The sequence below is a fragment of the Caretta caretta genome, chromosome 11 (assembly GCF_965140235.1).
Source record: "Caretta caretta isolate rCarCar2 chromosome 11, rCarCar1.hap1, whole genome shotgun sequence".
In the NCBI taxonomy this organism is placed as follows: Eukaryota; Metazoa; Chordata; order Testudines; family Cheloniidae; genus Caretta; species Caretta caretta.
The window spans coordinates 32158580-32179391 of NC_134216.1; the positions used below are offsets into that span (position 1 = coordinate 32158580).

The 20812-nt window shown below is 38.5% G+C and overlaps 1 protein-coding gene across 11 annotated transcripts in view; it reads left to right on the top strand.

Annotated features, from left to right (window-relative positions):
- PKP4 (plakophilin 4) overlaps positions 1-20812 on the top strand; it is a 256739-nt gene that overhangs the window by 147803 nt on the left and 88124 nt on the right. For all 11 annotated transcript variants that reach the window (XM_075117855.1, XM_075117858.1, XM_075117857.1 and 8 more), the window contains 4 exons: positions 685-1243; positions 8204-8395; positions 11777-11997; positions 16837-16965. In XM_075117855.1, coding sequence (XP_074973956.1) covers positions 685-1243; positions 8204-8395; positions 11777-11997; positions 16837-16965 — 1101 coding nt within the window. The remainder of the gene's footprint in view (positions 1-684; positions 1244-8203; positions 8396-11776; positions 11998-16836; positions 16966-20812) is intronic.

Consider the following 20812-nt stretch of genomic DNA (forward strand, 5'->3'; position numbering starts at 1 on the left):
ATAAACTCTTAAGCACAGCAGGTGAAAGAGTACATTATTTGTATCCTATCTCAATAAAACCGCAATTGAAGCAATTTAACTTTAGAGAGACAAAAATCTTAATCATAGTTTTATGCCTATGTGTAAGTCTTATGTTAAAGACAGGCAATGTTTGTTTCATCTCCTTCTGCTACCCTTTGTTTTTTCAGCTCTTTCCTGAATCACAGACTGGTACCAGTCCTACTTTCTTTCAGTTTTATCTCTTTTATAATAGAACCATGGATATAACTACAGATAGGATTCAACACTAATTAGTTATTATAACTGGGTGTGAAAAAGTGTTAGTATGTTAACATAAAAAAAGAGGCAGAGAAGCACTCAGAAGTACAGAATGGAGGAATATTAGTCTTCAGATTTTGATCTGATATTATGGAACATTTCTAGATGGAGAAGAGGTGGAGAATAAGTGAAGAACTCAACTAATGTGTTTTCCCAGGGAGAAAGACATAATATAAAAGAAATTTAAGAAGTAGAGAGACTGAAAATTTACTGTAAATTTAATCTTTACTTGTGTGGTCATTTTTATACTGTATTGAATGATGTGCTTTTTCCACTGGCTTTTCTGTTTCAATAAAAAATGAAAATAATCACAGGGCCAAAATATTTGAAATTAATAAAACTCATTTTCTTTTTCTTCTTAAATAGCCCTCCGTAAGTATTGCTGCCAACCGAGTGATGAGACGTGTTAGTTCAGTTCCATCCAGAACACAGTCTCCTTCTTACGTTATCAGCACAGGTGTTTCTCCCTCAAGGGGGTCACTGAGAACTTCTGTAGGAAGTGGTTATGGTTCTCCATCAGTTACTGAATCACGACCTCTTACTTCTAGCGCATATTCATCCACTACATTACCTGTACAGCGAGCAACATCTCCCTATACAACACAGAGACCTGCTTCACCAGCAGCTGTACGGAGGATCAGTTCAGTCACTTCTAGGCAGGCAGCTAACCCCAGTGGAGGAACTTCTCAATACCAAGCATCTGTCAGAGTGGGCTCACCTCTTGCCCTAACTGATGCACAGACAGGAATAGCTTCTCCATCCCAAGCCCAGATGGGATCTTCTTCCCCAAAACGCGCTGGCATGACTGCAGTTCCACAGCATTTGGGAACAACATTACAAAGAACAATTCATGACATTGACCAGTATGGACAGCAATATGATGTCTATGAGAGAATGGTACCACCACGTCCAGATAGCCTTACAGGTTAGTAAAAAGGTAAAGACACTGCTTAAAACTTGGTGCACACTTTCATGTGTAGAAAATCGGTAATGTAATTATAAATATACAAATTAAGCACTGTGTAAAAAACCAATTATTCTAGGTTCTTCTATCAAGTTATAATTGCTTTCTGTATCAAAAGCTGTATCAAATGGTGTATTGCATTCATATTTGTGACCATGGAATTTTGTAGCAAATACCATATTTTCTCTCAGTTTAACAGATTATGATAGTGACGTACAACATAGCATGCTTTCTGAACTTTTATTTTCAAAACTTGGATGAAGTTGTAAGATTCTTCCAAAAAATATGGACTGGATTAGAAGTTAAATTGTATCTAAATACATATACAGCTTATATACAAAGTTACAAGTGGTGCGGGTGAACTTACATTAAACCTAACTTTGTTTTAAATAAGTCATTAATATTTTATTTTTATGTAGTACTTTTCATACTCTAGCTCATGAATCTCAAAGCACTTCACAACAAATTAAATATTAGCATTATGGTGACTGTGCAGGCAAATGGAGCAGCTATTATATGTTTAGACATAGCTCATATACAACCTTGAAAAGTAGAATCTGTTTATTTGAGACGATTACTCTTGAGGGCATTCAGCGCCAAAAAATTAAAAATTCTGCACACGATATTTTAAAATTCTGCAAGTTTTATTTGTCAGTAAATAAATGCAGAGGCTCCAGCATAGCAATGGGGAACACAGGCCACTGGCTGTATGAAGATGAGAGATCACCCTGCAGCCTCCCCACCCATGGGGCATGGGCTGAATGGTGAGGCTGCAACCAACCCTGACACAGCACAAGTCCTGGGCCTGCCCCAGAGATACCCTGGGGTCCTGCCCAAGTGTGGGGCAGGCAGGCTCAACCAGGCAGGATCCAAGTGTGGAGGGGCTCAGTGGGGGGGCGGGGAGGATCCAGGTGTGAGGTGAGAGTACTCTGTGTGGGACAATCTGGATGCAGGTACCTCAGTGGGGAGTCTAGGTGTGGGACGATCTGGATGCCCAGAGGCTCGTTGGAGGGTTTCCTTGTGCAGGGGCAATGGGATTCTGCAGGGGCTTCCAGGTGAAAGTGGTTGGGGCTCAGCGGAGGAGTCTGGGTGTGGGGGTTTCAGCGGGGGGGCCTGAGAGCTGGGGGAGTGGGGCTTGGTGGGGTGGGGGTCTGGATGCAGCTAGTTGGGGTTCTGGCAAGGGGGTCTGGATGTGGGGGCTTGGGTATGGGAGCTCAGGCTCATCAGGGTGGGGATTTGAGTGCAGAGAGCTCAGTGGGGGGTGGTCTGGATGCAGGGGTGGGGGTCCAGAGGCAGGGGGTCTGGGTGCAGGGGGACTCCAGATGCAGGGGTTGAGGTTTAATGGGATAGGGTTTGAGTATGGAGGGCTAGGGGAGTTCTGGGTGAGGGTCAGGCTTGGCAGGGAGTCTGGGTATGGGAGATCTAGATGCATGGAGGTTGGGCAGATGGGGGAGCAGCTCCCCGTACAGTGACCCCTCCCTTGCAGCTGAGCAGCAATGGGGGCAGGAAGCAGGGGAGCATGCTGAGCTTCTTGCAGCTGGGGGAGGTTTCTGGGAGTGGGTCTGACACAGCCCCAGCCACTCCTTGCAGGGGAATAGGAAGTCTCGTCCTTTCCTGCCTCCAGCCCAGCTGGGACTAACAGCTGATCCCAGCTCAAGGTAGGAGCCACTGGCTGGGATGTCCTCAGCCCTGGGGTGAGTTACCTCTCTGCCAGCTGCTCCAAGTGCCTGAAATGATGTACCTGCACAGCAAGTGTGGTGTGTGACTGCTCTTGCAGCTTCCCTTTGCTTCCCTGTCAGAAAGTCGTTTTTCTGCGGGGAAGCAAAGAAATCTGCAGGAGACATGAATGCTGTGCATGCACAATGGTGTAGAATTCCCCCAAGGGAAGAAGGTAAATGTTTGTTAGGTTAGTTACTTTAGACCTTGAAGTTGTACTTGTGTATTACCCTTTCTTGTCTCTTAATTTTCATCTAAAAGAGCCACATGTGTGATCCCGCAGTGACACCTGAAACCTTAGACTCAAATTTATATGTGATCAGTTTTCTGACCACTGACACTATATGCACCTACTAGACCCACTCTAGGGGAAGAAATTTGGACAGGGGAGAAAAAGGTTAGTACTGCAGCAGCCTCTAGCACAATTCAGAAAATGCACACTGCTGTCAAAGCTGAGAGAGGAGCTAGTAGAATGGCTGATCAGCTCTTCTCTTTCCTCTGGGTTTGTGGTCTCAGGAGAGGGTCAGTGTGGTACATGCCATTGTCCTGAGGAAACTGATATGCAGAATGGTTTAATGACTTGCCTGGGAGGTGACATGGTGATCTAGTGGGCCTAACTGTAGGTTTAGAAGACCTGAATTTTAATCCTAGCTCTGAGACTAGCTTCCTGATTTACTTTGGATGAGTCACTTAAGCTTTCTGTCCCCACCATCTCGATAATTTTTTCTGAACAAGTTTTAATGTCCCTAGAAGCCCTGATGCTGACCAGAGAGTTTCCTCTCAGACATCACAGTAGGGCAGGTTTGAGATTTTTTGAGAAAGGTATTAAAATACAAGTTAAGGTATAATATCACTTCTTTCTCTAAGAATCATGATTTGGAGTTGTGTAATAATGTCCCTCCATTTTATCTTATCTGAGTCCAAATATTAACATTTTGTGTAACTATAATTAATAGTTATTAAAAATGCAATGCCTAGAATTATGACCTATATACAGGAAGCATGATTGCCATTCCATGTGAATTTTATAAAATGGATTGGAAAAAATGTGTGAATAAAGTCTTGAATTGAAGTGTGAATTGAAATGTGAATAAAACAATGTTTTCTCTGGGCTATGAACTTTCTGTGGACTGGAACCTTTCACTGTTCCTCCTGAACCCCACCTGATTTTGTGAACAAATCTGATCATATTTCTGTATGACTAGTTGCAGTACCTGTATTTTCACTTTTATTTACTATTATTGTATGTCTTGATTAATTCTGTAGTTTGTGTTTGTGTAATTATTTGTGTTTAGGGAGGGATTTTGGATCTATTGTGTTTATAATCCTGTGGGGGGGGGGGGGAAATCTAGCATTAGTGCAACTCTAAGGTTGTGGGGGAGAACCAAAATTAACAAATCAGGGAAAGAAGAGTAAAGGGTGCAAAACTCGTCTGAGAAACTGATGCATGTGATTGAACCACGGGAGATAGGTATGCAAAGAAAAAGTATATTTGAGGGTAATCCTCTTAAAGAATATAGTTAAGCCCATGGAACTAATGAAGTGACCCTAAGTCTGGGGACTAAAAGAAAAGAGGAGAGAGCCAAGAATGGAAGGAAACTTGAGAGAGCTCCAATAGAGAGAAAGAGAGAATGGAAACAAGATAATGTCATTGAAAGATGCTGAAAGAGTGGCCAGAATGAAAGGAAGAGAACCAAAGGAGGGAGGGCAAGTCACAGAAGCTAAAGGAGGGGTGTGTGTCTGGTATCAACGGCAGCAGAAACTTTGAGCATGGAATATAAGCCTCAAGAATTAGCCATAAAGAGGTCTTTTCAAATTTTGAGAGCACTTTCAAGAGATTGGAGTGAACAGAACCAAATTGGAATGGATAAAATACTGAGTCTGAGATGAGTGAGGTAATACATAAGTTGTAAACAGTCTACTCAATGCCTTTGAAGCTAAAGGAGAATAAGCGAAGACAGGATAGTTGTTGGAAGGACAGGCAGAGTCAAGGTTAGGATTTTTATATTTAAAAGATGGAGATACCAAGGTATATTTGAATACACTTTTACCAGAAGAAAAGGAAGGAAGGTTAGCAGTCCAGAAAGAAAATAGGGCCTAGGAGACAGAGAGAGGGGTTGGGTATTAGGTTAGGTAGAATTATAGATACCGCATTGCTGACCTTTAACAGAATCTCTGGTGTGGAGGACAGGAAACTGCCACACAGGATTTACAAGGGATAAGGGGGAAGCTTGCATAGTGGTACCTGGGCAAAATCTTGTTCTTAGAAAATGTGCAGATCTGGCCATATATATCTTACCAGCCAGTCAAACTACCGAATGACTGAATTTATTGTTAAAAACAAAGTAAATAATTTATCTCCCCAATAAAGTTACAGTAGACTTTTAAACATACCCTTATTAACTGGCCTTTTCTAGTTAGCTGAAGGATTGAATAAATCTGAGGAATGCATGTTTACAGTTATGGCAATATGAACTGCCATGGGATTAGTCATTTTCAAAAATAACTTATAATTAATTAGCTGGATGGATCTTCTATTTTATTTAATTCCATTGTATTTGTGGTGTAATCCTTTGGTATATTATAGCTAAGGACATGAGAAGATGTTTGTATTCTGAAAAAATACTTGGCTTTGAAATGCACTTGTCTTCTTTGCTGTAATGATCAGCTTCTGTTTCTAATTGTCTGCATTTACTGTAGCAGACTATTAATATATCACTACCATCTATTTTATTAACAGTAATTATTCCTTATTAACACATTGTGACAAAGTTCCTCCTCTACCTTGGTGGGTCTTGCGCTTATTGGCGGATTTGCTCGTCTTGGAGCTTCACAATAGCCCTCAGTTTGGCCGTTTTCATGAACCCACAGTCCAGGTTGACTCCTCCCGTGTCTGACCAGGAGTTGGGAGGTTTGTGGGGAACCCGGGCCCGCCCTCTACTCTGGGTTCTAGCCAAAGGCCCTGTGTAATGCAGCTGTCTAGAGTGCCTCCTGGAACAGCTGTGCGACAGCTGCAACTCCCTGGGCTACTTCCCCATGGCCTCCTCCCAAAACCTTCTTTATCCTCACCATAGGACCTTCCTCCTGGTGTCTGATGATGCTTGTACTCCTCAGTCCTCCAACAGTATGCGTTCTCACTCTCAGCTCCTAGCGCCTCTTGCTCCCAGCTCCTTACACGCGCACCACAAACTGAAGTGAGCTCCTTTTTTAAACCCAGGTGCCCTGATTAGCCTGCCTTAATTGATTCTAGGAGCTTCTTGATTGGCTGCAGGTGTTCTAATCAGCCTGTCTGTCTTAATTGTCTCCAGAAGGTTCCTGATTCTTCTGGAACCTTACCCAGGGAAAAGGGACCTACTTAACCTGGGGCTAATATATCTGCCTTCTATTACTCTCCTGTAGCCATCTGGCCCGACCCTGTCACAACATATTTAAATATACTGAGATAGGCAAACAATATACATTTTTAATACAAATAAATGTGAACATGTACATCTAGAAACAAAGAACGTAGGCCATACTTGCTGCTTTCCGGGATAGAATCACCTGTTCTGTGATTTTGAGAAAGATTGGGGTTCATGGTGGGTAATCAGATGAATGAACAAAGATAATGTTAAGGGAGGGTGACTTGATCAGTCTGTACCACATGGGGAACAAGTATTTGACAATGGGCTCTTCAGTTTAGCAGAAAGAAAGTTATACCACAATCCAATGGCTGAAATTTGAAGCAAGATAAATTCAGACTGGACATGGGCATAACATTTTAGCAATCAGGATAGTTAACCATTGAAACAATTTAAGAAGGGCCGTGGTGGATTTACCCTCACTGGCAATTTTTAAATCCAAGATTGGATTTTTTTTAAAGAGATATGCTCTTGGAATTATTTTGGGGAAGCTCGATGGTCTGTATTATATAGAAGGTCAGACTAGATGATCACAATGGTCCCTTCTGGTCTTGGAATCTGTGAATTAAGAACTTTTGAGAGGACCTCATTAACTGAATAGTCTATGAATTTGTCATGATTTAAATAAATACCAAGAAAATACTTTCTTATAATTGGTTATTTCTCCAGTTAGCCCTTCAAATATTGGAAGGAGAACACAAAATGAGGCTAGGACCTTTACATTTATAAAATGCATCTTCCTGTAAATGTTTCTTTTTTTTTTTTTTTGGGTAATGAAATAGCCATTAAACAGCTTGGCTGTAAAGTGTAATATTTTTGCAGGTGGCATGATCCTGCACTCATTGAAGCCAATGAGAATATTGCCACCCATTGACTTCAGCAGCAGCAGGAGGTGAACTTAATATTTCATTTGTGCATAGTTTTTGCAGAATCTTGTAATCCGCTTGGCAGCACAGTATAGATTGGGGAATGGAACTGCTACATTTGTCATCAAAGAGAGAGACGTTATGTAATGGTGTTTAACAGTCTGTTGCTTTCTGCTGAGCAGTCATCAAATCCAGAAATAATGATCTTGAACTGTTTTGAAGTTTTCGATACAAAACATTTAAGAACCTTAGTACATTACAACTAAACCATTTGTTAAGCAACAAGTGAAAATCAAATAGGAGTATGAAACAAATTTCTATTCTTTCTTGTTTTGAACTGTTTTCAAGATGTGAATAGGCAAAGTTACAAATAACATTTGAAACTTTCAGAATAAATGTTAAAGTTTCAGGAACAATTTGATTTATCTGCTTGCCTAAATTACATAAAAACCCAGGTTAAAAAAATGTTAAAAATAGAAGTTACTGCTAAAATGATGTCGTCGTCATCATGTTCCTAAAAAGTACTGTGCAAAATCTGGGCACTTCATATTTCCTGAGTTATTTTTTTTAAAAAAACCTTAAAAACAAGCAATAATTTTTCCATTTTACTTCCTTTTTTACTGTGGAGCACATATAATCAATTTGGCTAATTAAAAGACTAACAGTAAAATTGCTAAGGGACCATCACAATTCACTTGCTTAATGGGGGCTATTTTCTGATGAAGGTGGAGCAGAAACATGTCCATTATGTTTGGGGAGACCCAGGCTGTTGCTTATTAAAAGTAGTCCATACTGATTTCACTGCTGTGCTTTAATTCTAACAACTCTACGAAGTTTAGGCAGAACTGCCACAAAGCCTCTGAATTCCAGTTGACTTAAATTGACTTAAATTGCCACAAATTGCATATCATACATATTTACCTTTTTCTTGCTTCTAGGCTTGAGGAGTTCGTATGCTAGTCAGAACAGTCAGCTTGGGCAAGAATTACGTTCAGCTATATCTCCTGACCTACATATCACCCCCATATATGAAGGGAGAACCTATTACAGTCCCGTGTACCGCAGTCCAAATCATGGAGCAGTTGAGCTACACCAAGGGTCCCAGACAGCACTATATCGAACTGGGTCAGGTAGGTATAGAATTGAGTTTTTTCAGAGTTCCACACATTTAGATGATTTGCTCCAAAAATCTTCCTTGATTTTCATATTTGTTTTCAACTTGAGAGAATGTAAATTGTTGCCACGCTGTCAATATGCATGATAGATATGTGTTGCTAATTTAAAATAATAGAATAGAAGCCATAAATCAGTGAAGAAGAGGAAGAGACCTAAATCTGAAAGACTTGCACAATAATGGCAGATAGGAGTAAGAAACAGAATAGTTTAAAATGCTCTTTATTCTTTTGTGATGCCTATAGCAAGTGCTCAAGATTATATGCTGATAAGTCAGTTTTGAGCTAGACCAGGGGTTCCCAAACTTGGTTTGCGGCTTGTTCAGGGTAAGCCCCTGGCGGTCCCGGAGATGCTTTGTTTACCTGAGCATCTGCAGGTACCACTGCTTGTAGCTCTCAGTGGCCACCGTTTGCCGTTCTCGTCCAATGGGGGCTACGGGAAGCAGTGGCCCAGCCCGCGCTGCTTCTCACAGCTCCCATAGGCTGGGAACGGCTAACTGCGGCCCCTGTGAGCTGCAAGCGGCCATACCTGCAGACGCTCGGGTAAACAAAGTGTCTCGGGGCCCGCCAGGGGCTTACCATGAACAAGCCGCAAACCAAGTTTGGGAACCCCTGAGCTAGACTCAAAATCTTTTCAGTGTAATATAGGTCATAAACTCAAAATAAAGATCAGTCCTTTGCATACAGATAAGACTTGGTATGTATTATAAAATTTGTATGTGGTGGCAAACATTAGCAGTAGTATTAAAAAGTATCTACATATGTCGGACCTTGTGCATGCGCATACATGTGTCTCACTGTTTTCCGAGATAGAGCTAGACAAAAACTTTTGTTTTTCAAATTTTATAGACTAAAACTGCTGTTCATATCTCCTGCCAAATTTCTGAAAACAAATTGTTTGAAATATTTGTTCTAATCAAATGAAATGTCACCATTACAAGGTTCATTACTGAAGTCATTTTATGAGTCTTACTTTATTTTTGTTTCTCTTAAGGCTGGTGACACTTCAGGATACAATAGTATTCTTGTATATGTTCACAGGATTAAACTGAATGCTAAATTTGGGGTGGATTTTCTCCTGGACATAATGGTAGAGAACTTGGAGGTTTTTTAAAAAAATTATTATCTATTTACTTATCTATTAAGCACTGACTGTTGTTCTGGTAGGAATATGCCACATGATTGTGCGTTGGGTATTTTGTTTTGTTTTTTCCAGTGCTTAGAAGATCGTTGTCTTTTCCAGTCTCCTATTTATATGTTATAGCATACTGAAGCATTACAGTTTTTCTGCATTCTTCCCCCTTGAGTGGGTTTTGTAGTTCTTTGAAGACATATTGGCCAATAATTTACAACCTGTGTAGTTCTGCCAGTATTTCTTGGTTTAAACCCTCACTAGCTAATCATGGAAGTGTAGTTCTGGAAGGGGCCTCAATAGGTCATCTAGTCCTGTTCCCTGCACTACTTAATAACTAGACCATTCTGGCCAGGTGTTTGTCTGACCTGTTCTTTAAAACCTCCAATGACCGAGATTCCACAACCTCCTTGAGCAATTTTTTCCAGTGCTTAACTACCCTGACAGTTAAGAAGTTTTTCCTAATGTCCAACCTAAACCTCCCTTGCTGCAATTTAAAGCCATTGTTTCTTGTCCTATCCTCAGAGGTTAATTAGAACAATTATTCACCCTCTTCTTTGTCACAGTGTTTTATGTACTTGAAAGCTGTTAGCATATCCCCACTCAGTCTTCTCTTCTCCAGAGTAAACAAACCCAATTTTTTTCAATCTCTCCTCATAGGTCATGTTTTCTAGCCCTTAAATCGTTTTTGTTGCTCTCCTCTGAATTTCTCCAGTTTGTCCACATCTCTCCTGAAATGTGGTGCCCAGAACTGGACACAATACTCTGGCTGAGGCCTTATCAACATGGAGTAGAGAGGAAGAATTACTTCCCATGTCTTGCTTACAATACTCCTGCTACTATATCTCAGAATCACGGTCGCTTTTTTTGCAACAGTGTTATGCTGTTGACCCATATTTATCATATCCTTCCTCTCACTTTTTCCTGTTTTACCAATACAGTAGAATCCTGCTAAATTGCACTGCACTAATTCACATCTTGCACCATAAAACACGTGGTCTCACCCAACTTCGCAAAGATTTAATACTGGAATGCTATATTGTAAGATCCAATATTAAAATCGAATTACTTTTATATGCTATATGACAGAATATACAATGACATACTTTGAAGTACTGTCATAAATAATTGTAGCAAAACTGAAATTCTCAAATAAAAGGAAAAGGTATGGTACATTTGTGATGCATTATTTGGTTTTTAGATCTCTTGTTCACTTACTAATTTGCACAATTTAGTAGTTTGCAATAGGTCTCCCAATCATTAGACTGAATTAGGAAGGTTTTACTGTGTAAGTCTTCACAGTGACAGTTCACAATACCTATAATAATGTTTTTAAACCTTTTAAATTGCTAGTTAATAATTTTGCACCAGCTGAGGCATTCAGAGTACTATGAATCAGGCACAAGTTTTGCAGTTTCCCTGTCCCACCTGCCACAACTAAACTCATGTAAGCAAAATTGAACCAGGTAAAGTTTGTCAAAGTTTTAGCTCAATTGGGAAACTGAAAAATAAAGTTCTAGTTCAGTTAATATCCTTATGTTTTTTTAGAAGAGCAGAAAATACTATAAGAACACACTCTAATCAAAAAGGTTCATATTCATACCTCATTTCACACAAGTGACCCGTTTTTGTTTTTCTGAACTATTTGAGATTAGTGCCTTGAAAGAACCTTTAAATCTAATTCAATCCCCAATTAATATTTTGCCCAAGCAAGCAGGAAAGACTTGCATCTAATTTATGAAAAGGAGAGGCATTAATATCAGGAGAGCTTCTTGTTTTGTTTCCCATGTTTCTTTCTTCAGTACTATAGATGCATACAATCGAATGTTATTAAATACCTCTGAAGCTGTTCTATTTGTAACCAGGTTCCTCTTCAGTTCCTGGTTTACTGCTAATATATTTGACACATGTAGTACTTACTACATTAAATACTGAAACTCTTAATCTTATTTAGAAATAACTTGGGCCTGATCCCACAATAACTTTACTTGTGTAATCAGCCCATTATCGTCCTTGGAGCTTTTTCTGTAAGGATTCATCATATGAGAGGTGCTGGGGCCCTATCCAATGATAGCTTTTTAGAGCTCTGGGTATTTCAGTCTCACTTCAACTTTAATTTTGCTTGCTTTTTATTTAAACCAAGAATTGTCTCATAACAAATGTCTATAAAAGGTATCTAGCATATTTTAATATTGATTTTACACTAGGTGTTGGAAATCTGCAAAGGTCATCCAGTCAGCGTAGCACACTTGCATACCAAAGAAATAATTATCCCCTGAACACAACAGCTGCCTATGCGGAACCCTACAGGTCAATGCAGTACCGACTGTCAGAGTCCAGTTATAACAGGCTACAACATGCAACGCCAGCAGATGATGGTACAACAAGATCTCCATCCATAGACAGCATACAGAAAGATCCTAGGCAAGTCCAACTGAGCTTTCAAGAATCATGTACCATTGCAAGAATTATCTGATTCTAAAATTGTTCCTTGATCAAATAGAAACACTTAGTAGTGCATTTTTCACTTCTGTCTTATACAGATCATTGTGATTAATTTAGGTTTAATGAGTAACAGTTTATAAAATTATTCAGAAATTAAACCAGTAAGTGCTTTGCTTTTACTTTGCTACAGTAGTTGACTGTTGCATACATTTGTATTAACAATTATTGTAATTCTCTTCCAAGTATACTTTGAGGAACATTTGTGAACTTGGAAGGTTTCATTTGGTTTTATTGAGTATTTTTAATTAAATTGTCACACATGTTTGCCAGGTTTTGAAAATGAATAAGTACATATCTAAATATACTAGATCATTCTATTTATGAACAGCTTTCGTTACACGGGACACTGCGTGGAAATCTTCAGAAGAAGTGTCCCATTTTGCAAAGATAGAAAAAAGTTGCTTCCTATTAACAGAGCACAAATGCATTTACAGTGGAAATGGAGACCGCTTTTCTGGCGTTACTTATTCAAGTAGTCCTGTAGACAGTAATGGGCCTACTTGCATGATAGAACAAACAGAATTTTAAAATTCTATTAGTAAACTTTCAGACCACTTCTTTGGGTCAACTTAATAGTGCTACAGACTTTAACAAGCCATGTTTGTGATATCTAGCCACTGGTGCATTTTTAACATGTAGCCCATTAGCTTGATCCACATACTAAATATTGATTTACAACAGTTGTACTCAGACAAGTGACTCTTTGTAAGGGCAAGTGGCTCTTTGATGTGTCTGCTGCAGCTCTTTGCAGCACATGATATTAAAACTCTGTGTGATTTAATTATTAACCAATTGGGATGCTTTTACTATGTTATTAACCAATTGTAGAATACTTGGTCAGTCATTTTGCTGTGAGAATAATATATAGTTATAGCTATAAAATAGTAAATGAAGAGGTATAGCTATAAGATAGTAAATGAAACAATGAATTCACACTGCTGTGGCTCTTTTGGGTAATGGTGATTGCTAATTTGGCTTCTGAACCACTGAGGTCTGAGTATCACTGATTTAAAAGATCTATTTGAGGAGTAAGGTACTGTTTCTTCAGAGTAAAGGTGACTGAACCAGGTCTTCAGAAGTATCAGAAAGACAAAGGGCTTGTCTACACTTGGAAGTTTACTGAAATAGCTATTCCAGAATAATTATATTGGTAAATTTCAAAGAGTAGACAAGCCCATAGTCTCATTTTGGTGAAAATAAAGAAATGGTATGCATTATTCTCTAATCTGTATATTAGAACAAAAGAGGGAGACTGTGAGAAATCTTTTTCTTTGTCTCATTAGTATATTTGTTGTACAAGTTGTAGACACAGTATTCATAGGAAGCTAATTACCATCTTTCTCCATGGCCTTGTAACACTGTATTATTCAAAATATAAAATGGAGTCTGAGCTACAGTACACTGAGCAATAAATGCTTTGGGAAACATAAGAAGAATTCTTATGCTGTATAAAATTCCCATCTCTTATCCATTATCCAGATCTTGTCTTTCCCTGTGACAGCCAGACCCCTCTTAAGGTAAAAAGTATTGCACAAGTTAGGTTTTATGTCTTAAAATTTGCTATGCTGTAGTATCTTGACTGTTAGCAATTTAACAGCATTATAAATATTCCATAAAATATAAAGTAATGAGAGCATTCAATTGAAGATCTAGTTAGAAAGAACTAATATTAACCTCTTGATTCTCTAAATCAAGAATTTCATGTTTTTGTAATATGTTATGTATAATATGATAATTTCATAGTCTGATGGTTTTTAAACTATTATGACTAGTTTGATTATCTGAAATGTTCCCTGTAAAACATTTTATAGTAATGTATATATAATATATATTGTAGAAGCAACCACGCTTATTGAAAGTGCAGCCCACAGACTGAGTTTCAGAACCATATTAAAGAAACTCTTTAAAAATTATGCTAAACTCTCTTTATTTTTAAGAAATATACTATTTTCAGAATTACTCCTCTGGTTCTTCATGATTCTGTTCTTGCAGTTTAGTCAACAATAGTTGCTTATTATGACTCTGGACTGAAGAAAATTTATTCTGTTATGTCCAATATTTGACATTATTCACAGACTATCACCCACTGTTAACGATGCTTCTGAAAAAAATTGTAGCCTACCCTACTTTATATTTGTGAACAATTAGGTGTGTAGGTACAGATAAAGCTGCCTTGAGTGTAGTCAGTCCCATCTTCATTGTTTCATCATTAAAACAAGAAATGCACCTGATTTGTTTATCTCCAATGCCTGATCTCGATTTTTTTTAATAAAAATTGTAATATTCACTAACTGACTTTAAAATGTTTTAAAGAGACATTAACAGCACGTGCATGTTACTCCAACAGCTAGGGATGACATCTTTATCATCATACAGCCACTTGTTTCATTTTAAAGGTTATCAGACATGTGGCTAGATAAAGCCAAGAGAGCTTTACAGTACAGTTTGTGTCTATTTTATCTTTAATCTGGTGGAGTGACCTCTGGAAATTATTATCTGGCCCTTGGATTGTGAGGTAATTGAGGCAGCTACCAGATTCCCTCTCTGTCTTTAAAACACCTTTCACACTTTTGGTTCTTCTATAAAATCCATTTAAAATGGAGCATTTTAAATTGAATCCTGTAGAATCCATGGGCCTGTCTCCATTTAAACATGAGGACAACCAAAAATCTGCTCTGTTATAGTCAGTCTACAATGGCAAGGTTGACAAGTTTTAGACACCCCTGTTTTTAAAAGAGACTAACAAACATGGTTTATGTTACACTCCATTGTTTGGAAGGCTCCTGTGTGACCGCTGGTTCTTGGGGGACAAACTACAGGGCAAACTCAAGTATGATGCAAAAGTCCACAGAGTTGATTGACGTAGTTCCTGACACCCCGACTGGACAGGGTTTCCCTGCAACAGTCGCATTAGGCCCCTCAGGGCTATCCGAGGCAGCACAGACAGCCCAATAGTCTTTTTGTAGTAAAGAAAATGAATCGTCACAAAATCAAAAGCAATAGGCCTGTGTCAGGCTTATCTTCTTCCAGAGGGCTCTGACAGTCAGGAGTCTCTGTGGAGGTTCCGGTCTGGTCCTGTTCTCCCTGGTCAGTGCACCTACTGGGCTGTCCTCTTCCCTTTTTAACTGGCCCATCATTATCTGACAGTAAGTGCAGGTATAGCAGGGCAAGGCTGAGTGGACCCACTGTAGCTCATTAACCCTTGTTGACTCAGTGTGGGGTTAGTATACTCAATCACATCCCTAAATCTTGAAAATGAAATATCTTTTTCCATCAGTTTTGTCATTTTTTCCATTTGGGGAATCTTGATATAGTTCTTGTGTTTCTAATGGAGACAGTTCATTTAATTTAACTGGCTCACTTGTAGTCTTGTCTTAATGATGTCAGCAAGAATAAGTGTAGCTCTAGGAATAGTGTTTGTTTGCTAAGTACTACTGGTGAGCCAATAGAAGTGCAGTATTACTGTTTTGTGTAGAACCTACAAAAAAAAGCACTCCTAAAATTCCATACCATTGTTAATAATAAATCCTTTTATTATTAAAACAGACCTTTAAAAAATCTAATTTACTTTTCACCGCTAGAACTATTTCTTTGCTTTCTGCATTATAATTTGCTTTCACAATGAAACAGTTTTACCTTGTGTTTAGTCCGTTTTAACTGCTGGTTCATATGTACTACCATACTGCTGCAACCTCTACTGCCGGAAAATGTTTGAATCCAAACAACTGTTTCCATTGAAATTTGAAATATAAAATAGCAATTAAAATATAAATTATTATTAGCTTTTGTTCACATCTTTCTTAATATAGGCAATATTTAAAATTTGAGCCCAAACTTACATAATTTGTGTCTTTTAAAAGAGGATATTTAGAAGGTCAACAACCAAATTGATAGAATTATATGTCACATTCTGAGTCTTAACTGCTTGAAAGGATTACTTTGGAACAACATTATCATTCTGTTCTTGGAACTTTAGTTGCTTCACTTGTTTGGATTTTCAGCAAGAGTAAGCTCTCTGTACTATTTTGTTTAAAATTCTTTAGAAAGAGAAAATAGCCCAACAAATATCACTGAATCAGTTCCTAAAGCTATAAATGTCATGGTTGTGTCTAATGACTTGCCAGATTTTTGGCTACCTAAAATAACTGTGTCCTTGGTGAAACAGTTACAATAAAACAAGTTATAAGTCCACAGTCACTGGACATTTCAAGCTGCTACAGCCTTGTGGTACTTTATTTTGATATGGTTGACAATGCCACTTGTATCAGTCCTGTTTTTATCCAAGTATGATTGACTATAAAACAGTAAAAATGTGTTAAATGTTCAGAAAAAGAATGTTCTCAGTTACACCTGTCCTCTGCTGAATTAAATTAATAAGAACTAGGTATCTTCATATGGGTCATCCTCTCCTTTCCTCCCCCACTCTCTTTTTAAAGCTAAGGAGGTTTACATAGATTTCAGTGATTCAGTAAGTAGAGTTAAAGTACATATATTTCACTCTAACTGAAGAAGGCAATATGGACATTTATAATGGTTTTGCTGTGATGAATAAAGAATATAAAGGCTTCTCCACTGATAGGAAAACTGAAAGGTGGAATGGAATAATGAACCATTTCCACACATTTAGTTTGCTCTTTTACTTTTGATACTTCAGGGCAGCAAATATTTTAGAAAACTGCTAAGACTCTCCAGTAACTATAGGAAGTAAAACATATGTATAAACTAACACCTTCCCTTGAATTTGTTTATCTAATGAAGGGAGTTTGCATGGCGGGATCCAGAATTGCCTGAAGTCATTCACATGCTTCAGCACCAGTTCCCATCAGTTCAAGCAAATGCAGCAGCCTACCTTCAGCACCTGTGCTTTGGAGATAACAAAGTAAAAATTGAGGTACAGTGTTGATTTCTTTTTTCTGTTTCGTAAAGAACTGCAAACAAAGAGCAAGTACACTTTTCCCTTTTATTTTGATCACAAAAGGTGACTGTAACATTTGGATCTAGATCAGTGGTTCTCAAACTTCAGTACTGGTGACCCCTTTCACATAGCAAGCCTCTGAGTGCCACCCACCTCTTATAAACTAAAAACACTTCTTTATATATATATATATATATATATATATATATATATATATATATAATACCGTTATAAATGCTGGAGGCAAAGCAGGGTTTAGGGTGGAGGCTGACAGCTTGTGACCCCCCCGTGTAATAATCTTACAACCCCCTGAGGGGTCCCAACCGCCAGTGTGAGAACCCCTGGTCTAGATGCCTTTAAGCATGTGTTTGTACTAGAGGCATGTTAATTCTGAGAATTCTAGATATATTAACACTTCTCTCTTAATATCAAGTGCAAATCATTGAAAGAGGGTAATCCAGCAAAATCGTATTATTAGTATTTAACCTGATGTCAAATCTTATATTATTTCTTAAACGTAGGCTTAATGAAATCAGCATTTAAAGAACTACTACTGATGATTAAGGGGTTCCAAAAAAAATCTACATAGGCCTTCCACTCTTTTTGATGCAAGCATTTTAAGCAAAAGTTGTGGTGTACAGTGAAGCACTAATCAAAACAACCTTGAATATTTATGGAGCTATGGACAGAGTTTATCAAGTGTGATATGGTGGGAAGATATAGGTAAATGGAAGAACATAGTTAATGTCTAGAATTTATATAAACTTTGTACATATAAGGGCTATTGGCCATCGTTTTATTCCTTTCATACAGCAGTAATAAATATCAATTGTTGAAGGAATCTGTTATGTCATACGCATCTCACATGTGTATCTTATTCACCATTCCCTTTATGCAGTGTTATTTATTTTAAAATATTTAGGTGAAAAAATGGAGATGGAGCTAATAACCCAACCAGCAAATTATATGGGAGCACATCTGGTATTTCCTTGTTTTTTGTCCTATTCTCTCTTTTAGTAGAGATCCTTGATCTCCCTTCACTCAACAATTTTTAGTGTTTTATTATCAATAATAATACTTCATGTTATGGTGGAGCACTTGCACTCTCATAGTTAAATTTGCTCCTAGATTTTCATTTTAAGAGATGAAAACGTTCTATACAATCTCTTGTTTGGAGTTAGAAAACCAATTTTAAGTGCTCATTGTTGTTCATTAAATGCTTGACATTATTTAAAAAAAAACAGGTTAGATATTGCTATTTTGAAATGCACTGTGTGACAAAAAAGAATGTCCAGTGTCTAATGGTTTCTTCTGACCCCTTTTGAAAACATACTATGGTAGTCCAAGATATGAAATTAAGTGTGTGTGATTCTTCGCAATGACCAGTTGGGAAGAATGTTTGATAAAAGTTGCAATATTTTTTAATGGAGTTAATTAGTTAATATGGAAAAAGTTACTGTTTTAAATGTTAATATAAGTTATGTTGATACGGTGTTACTAAGGATATAAGGTATGGTAGCATAGGAGCTATGTCCACACAATGATAAAAAGTTTAAAATAGTGTGGTGTATCAGATATACTGCTTAACAAATCACCAAAGGACTTCAGAAGATGCAGTTGTAACTCATCCTAACACTGTATGGATTTGTCCTTCTGAGGGCTACACCATAAGTAGTAGCTTATGAGTTTGCTCCTCCCTTTATTCTCCTGGATCTAGTACTTCAGTTAAAGCATCAGTAGTTTGTTCGTTCAGATCCAGAGATTCCAGATTCACTCTTCAGGGAGCTACATATGTGGAATGAACAGCTATGGACACCTGAAGCATGGGACAAGCTTCCCCAGATAGGAGCAGAGTGTAACCCACGCTTACACAAAATGTCTGCACCATATATACAAGTTCGAGTCTGCTACTGCCTCCAAGTTAACAGACCTTACTTAGTCCCTCAGCCAAAGCACAAGAGGTTCAAAATTTTAGCTTCATGAATCCTAGGTTTAATTCTGGCAGACTCACATGAAGATTTGAATTTCTGCAAACTACCTGAAGCTCAGAACAAGCATCACGGGCATGAGGAGTTTATAACCCAGGCTGACACAGTGTGGCTTCTTGTCCCCCTCTCATGGCTAGATGATATGTAATGCATCCCTAATCAGATCATCTGCAGGGGACTGAACCATGGACCTGAGGATTTAAAAACATGATCCTCTACTTTCTGAGCTAAAGGATGATGGTCATTAACTCAGACAGTAGCAGATTCATAAGCTTGTTTGAAGTGGAGCCACACTGCGTTAGTGTGGGTTTATGCAATATTTTCAGTAGAGGTGGTGGTTCAAGGCATTTTGGAATAAGTTATAATTTACAATGGCAGAGTATAAGATGGGGCCAGTGTATTAAATATTGACACTACTTCAATCATGCGTTAGCAAAAATCATAATTTTTGTCATTTAATGCTGGCCCTGACTGTCAGGGAAGAGTCAACATAGTAGTCAGACCTGCTGGTGGATTGAGGTATTCATCCTGTTACTGCAGTTGCTCCTGCCTTTCTTAAATTTCCAGAAGTTCGGGAGATCTTGTAGCATCTTTCAGGAAGATACAAGATGACTCACAGAAGATTGCATGGGAGAACAAAAGACGAGGACTTACAGTTAGAAAGAACAGGAGGTAGGTCAAAGAATCACACAAACACCAGGAAGAGGCAGGTCTACATGATTGGTGACTCCCTACTAAAAAGAACAGAGAGGCCTGTCACCAGAGCTGATACAGAAGAATGTGTGGTCTGCCAGTAGGACTTGAAGCTGAAGAGAATCCTAATGGGAGCAGGAAAGAATCCACTGATGGTCCTTCATGTGGAAACAAGTGATACTGCTAGATTCTTGCTGGAATGCATCAAGGGAGACTATGCCAGGCTGGGGAAGATGCTTAAAGAAATGGAGGCTCAGGTGATCTTCAATGGGATTCTGTCTGTCCCTATAGGAGGAGAACTAAGGTGAGACAAGATTATGATGATCAACAGATGGCTCAGGCATCAATGCTATAAGGAGGGCTTTGGGGTGTTCTATCACTGGGAGGCATTCATGAACAGAGGACTGTTCTCATGTGATGGACTCCACCTGAATAGGGAGGGAAATAGGTTTCTGGGATGGAGGTTGGCTCAACTGATTAAAAGAACTTTAAACTAGGAACTCAAGGGAGATGGCTGGAAGATGCTCATGTAATCTCCACGCCTAATTCTAACGTGACCAGGAGGAAAATCCAGAAAGAGAGAATACAGCAATGGAGAAAGGAACAGCAATGGGTAGGAGAATGGACATCCAGAGGAAAGATAATGACAATACCAATGAAGCTAACAGTCTGGTATGTGACAGTGGCAGTGGAATGAATGTACCAGAATCTGGGTGAAACCAAGCAGAAACAACTATGATGTTTTTATACCAGTACAAGCAGCCTGGGTAACAAAATCAAGGAACTAAAACTATTGGTACAGGAAGTGAAACAAGCTGTTATAGGGATAACAAAACATAGTAGAATAGTAGTAGACTGGAGTACAGGTATTGAAGAATATATTCTGTTCAGAAAAGACAGAAATAAAGGTAAAGTGATCGAGTAGCATTGTATATTAATAATGATGTAGACTGTAAAGAAATTAGAAGTGAGGGAATAGATAAAATAGTCTGTTTGGGTCAAAATCACTTAGGGGAAGAAAGCTACTAGAGGTTCCCCTGGAATAATGCTTGGGGTATGGTGCAGACCCCCAGGATCTGATTTGGGTATAGATAGAGACTTCTTGAATGTTTTTAATTAAATAAATGGTACCGGAAATTGTG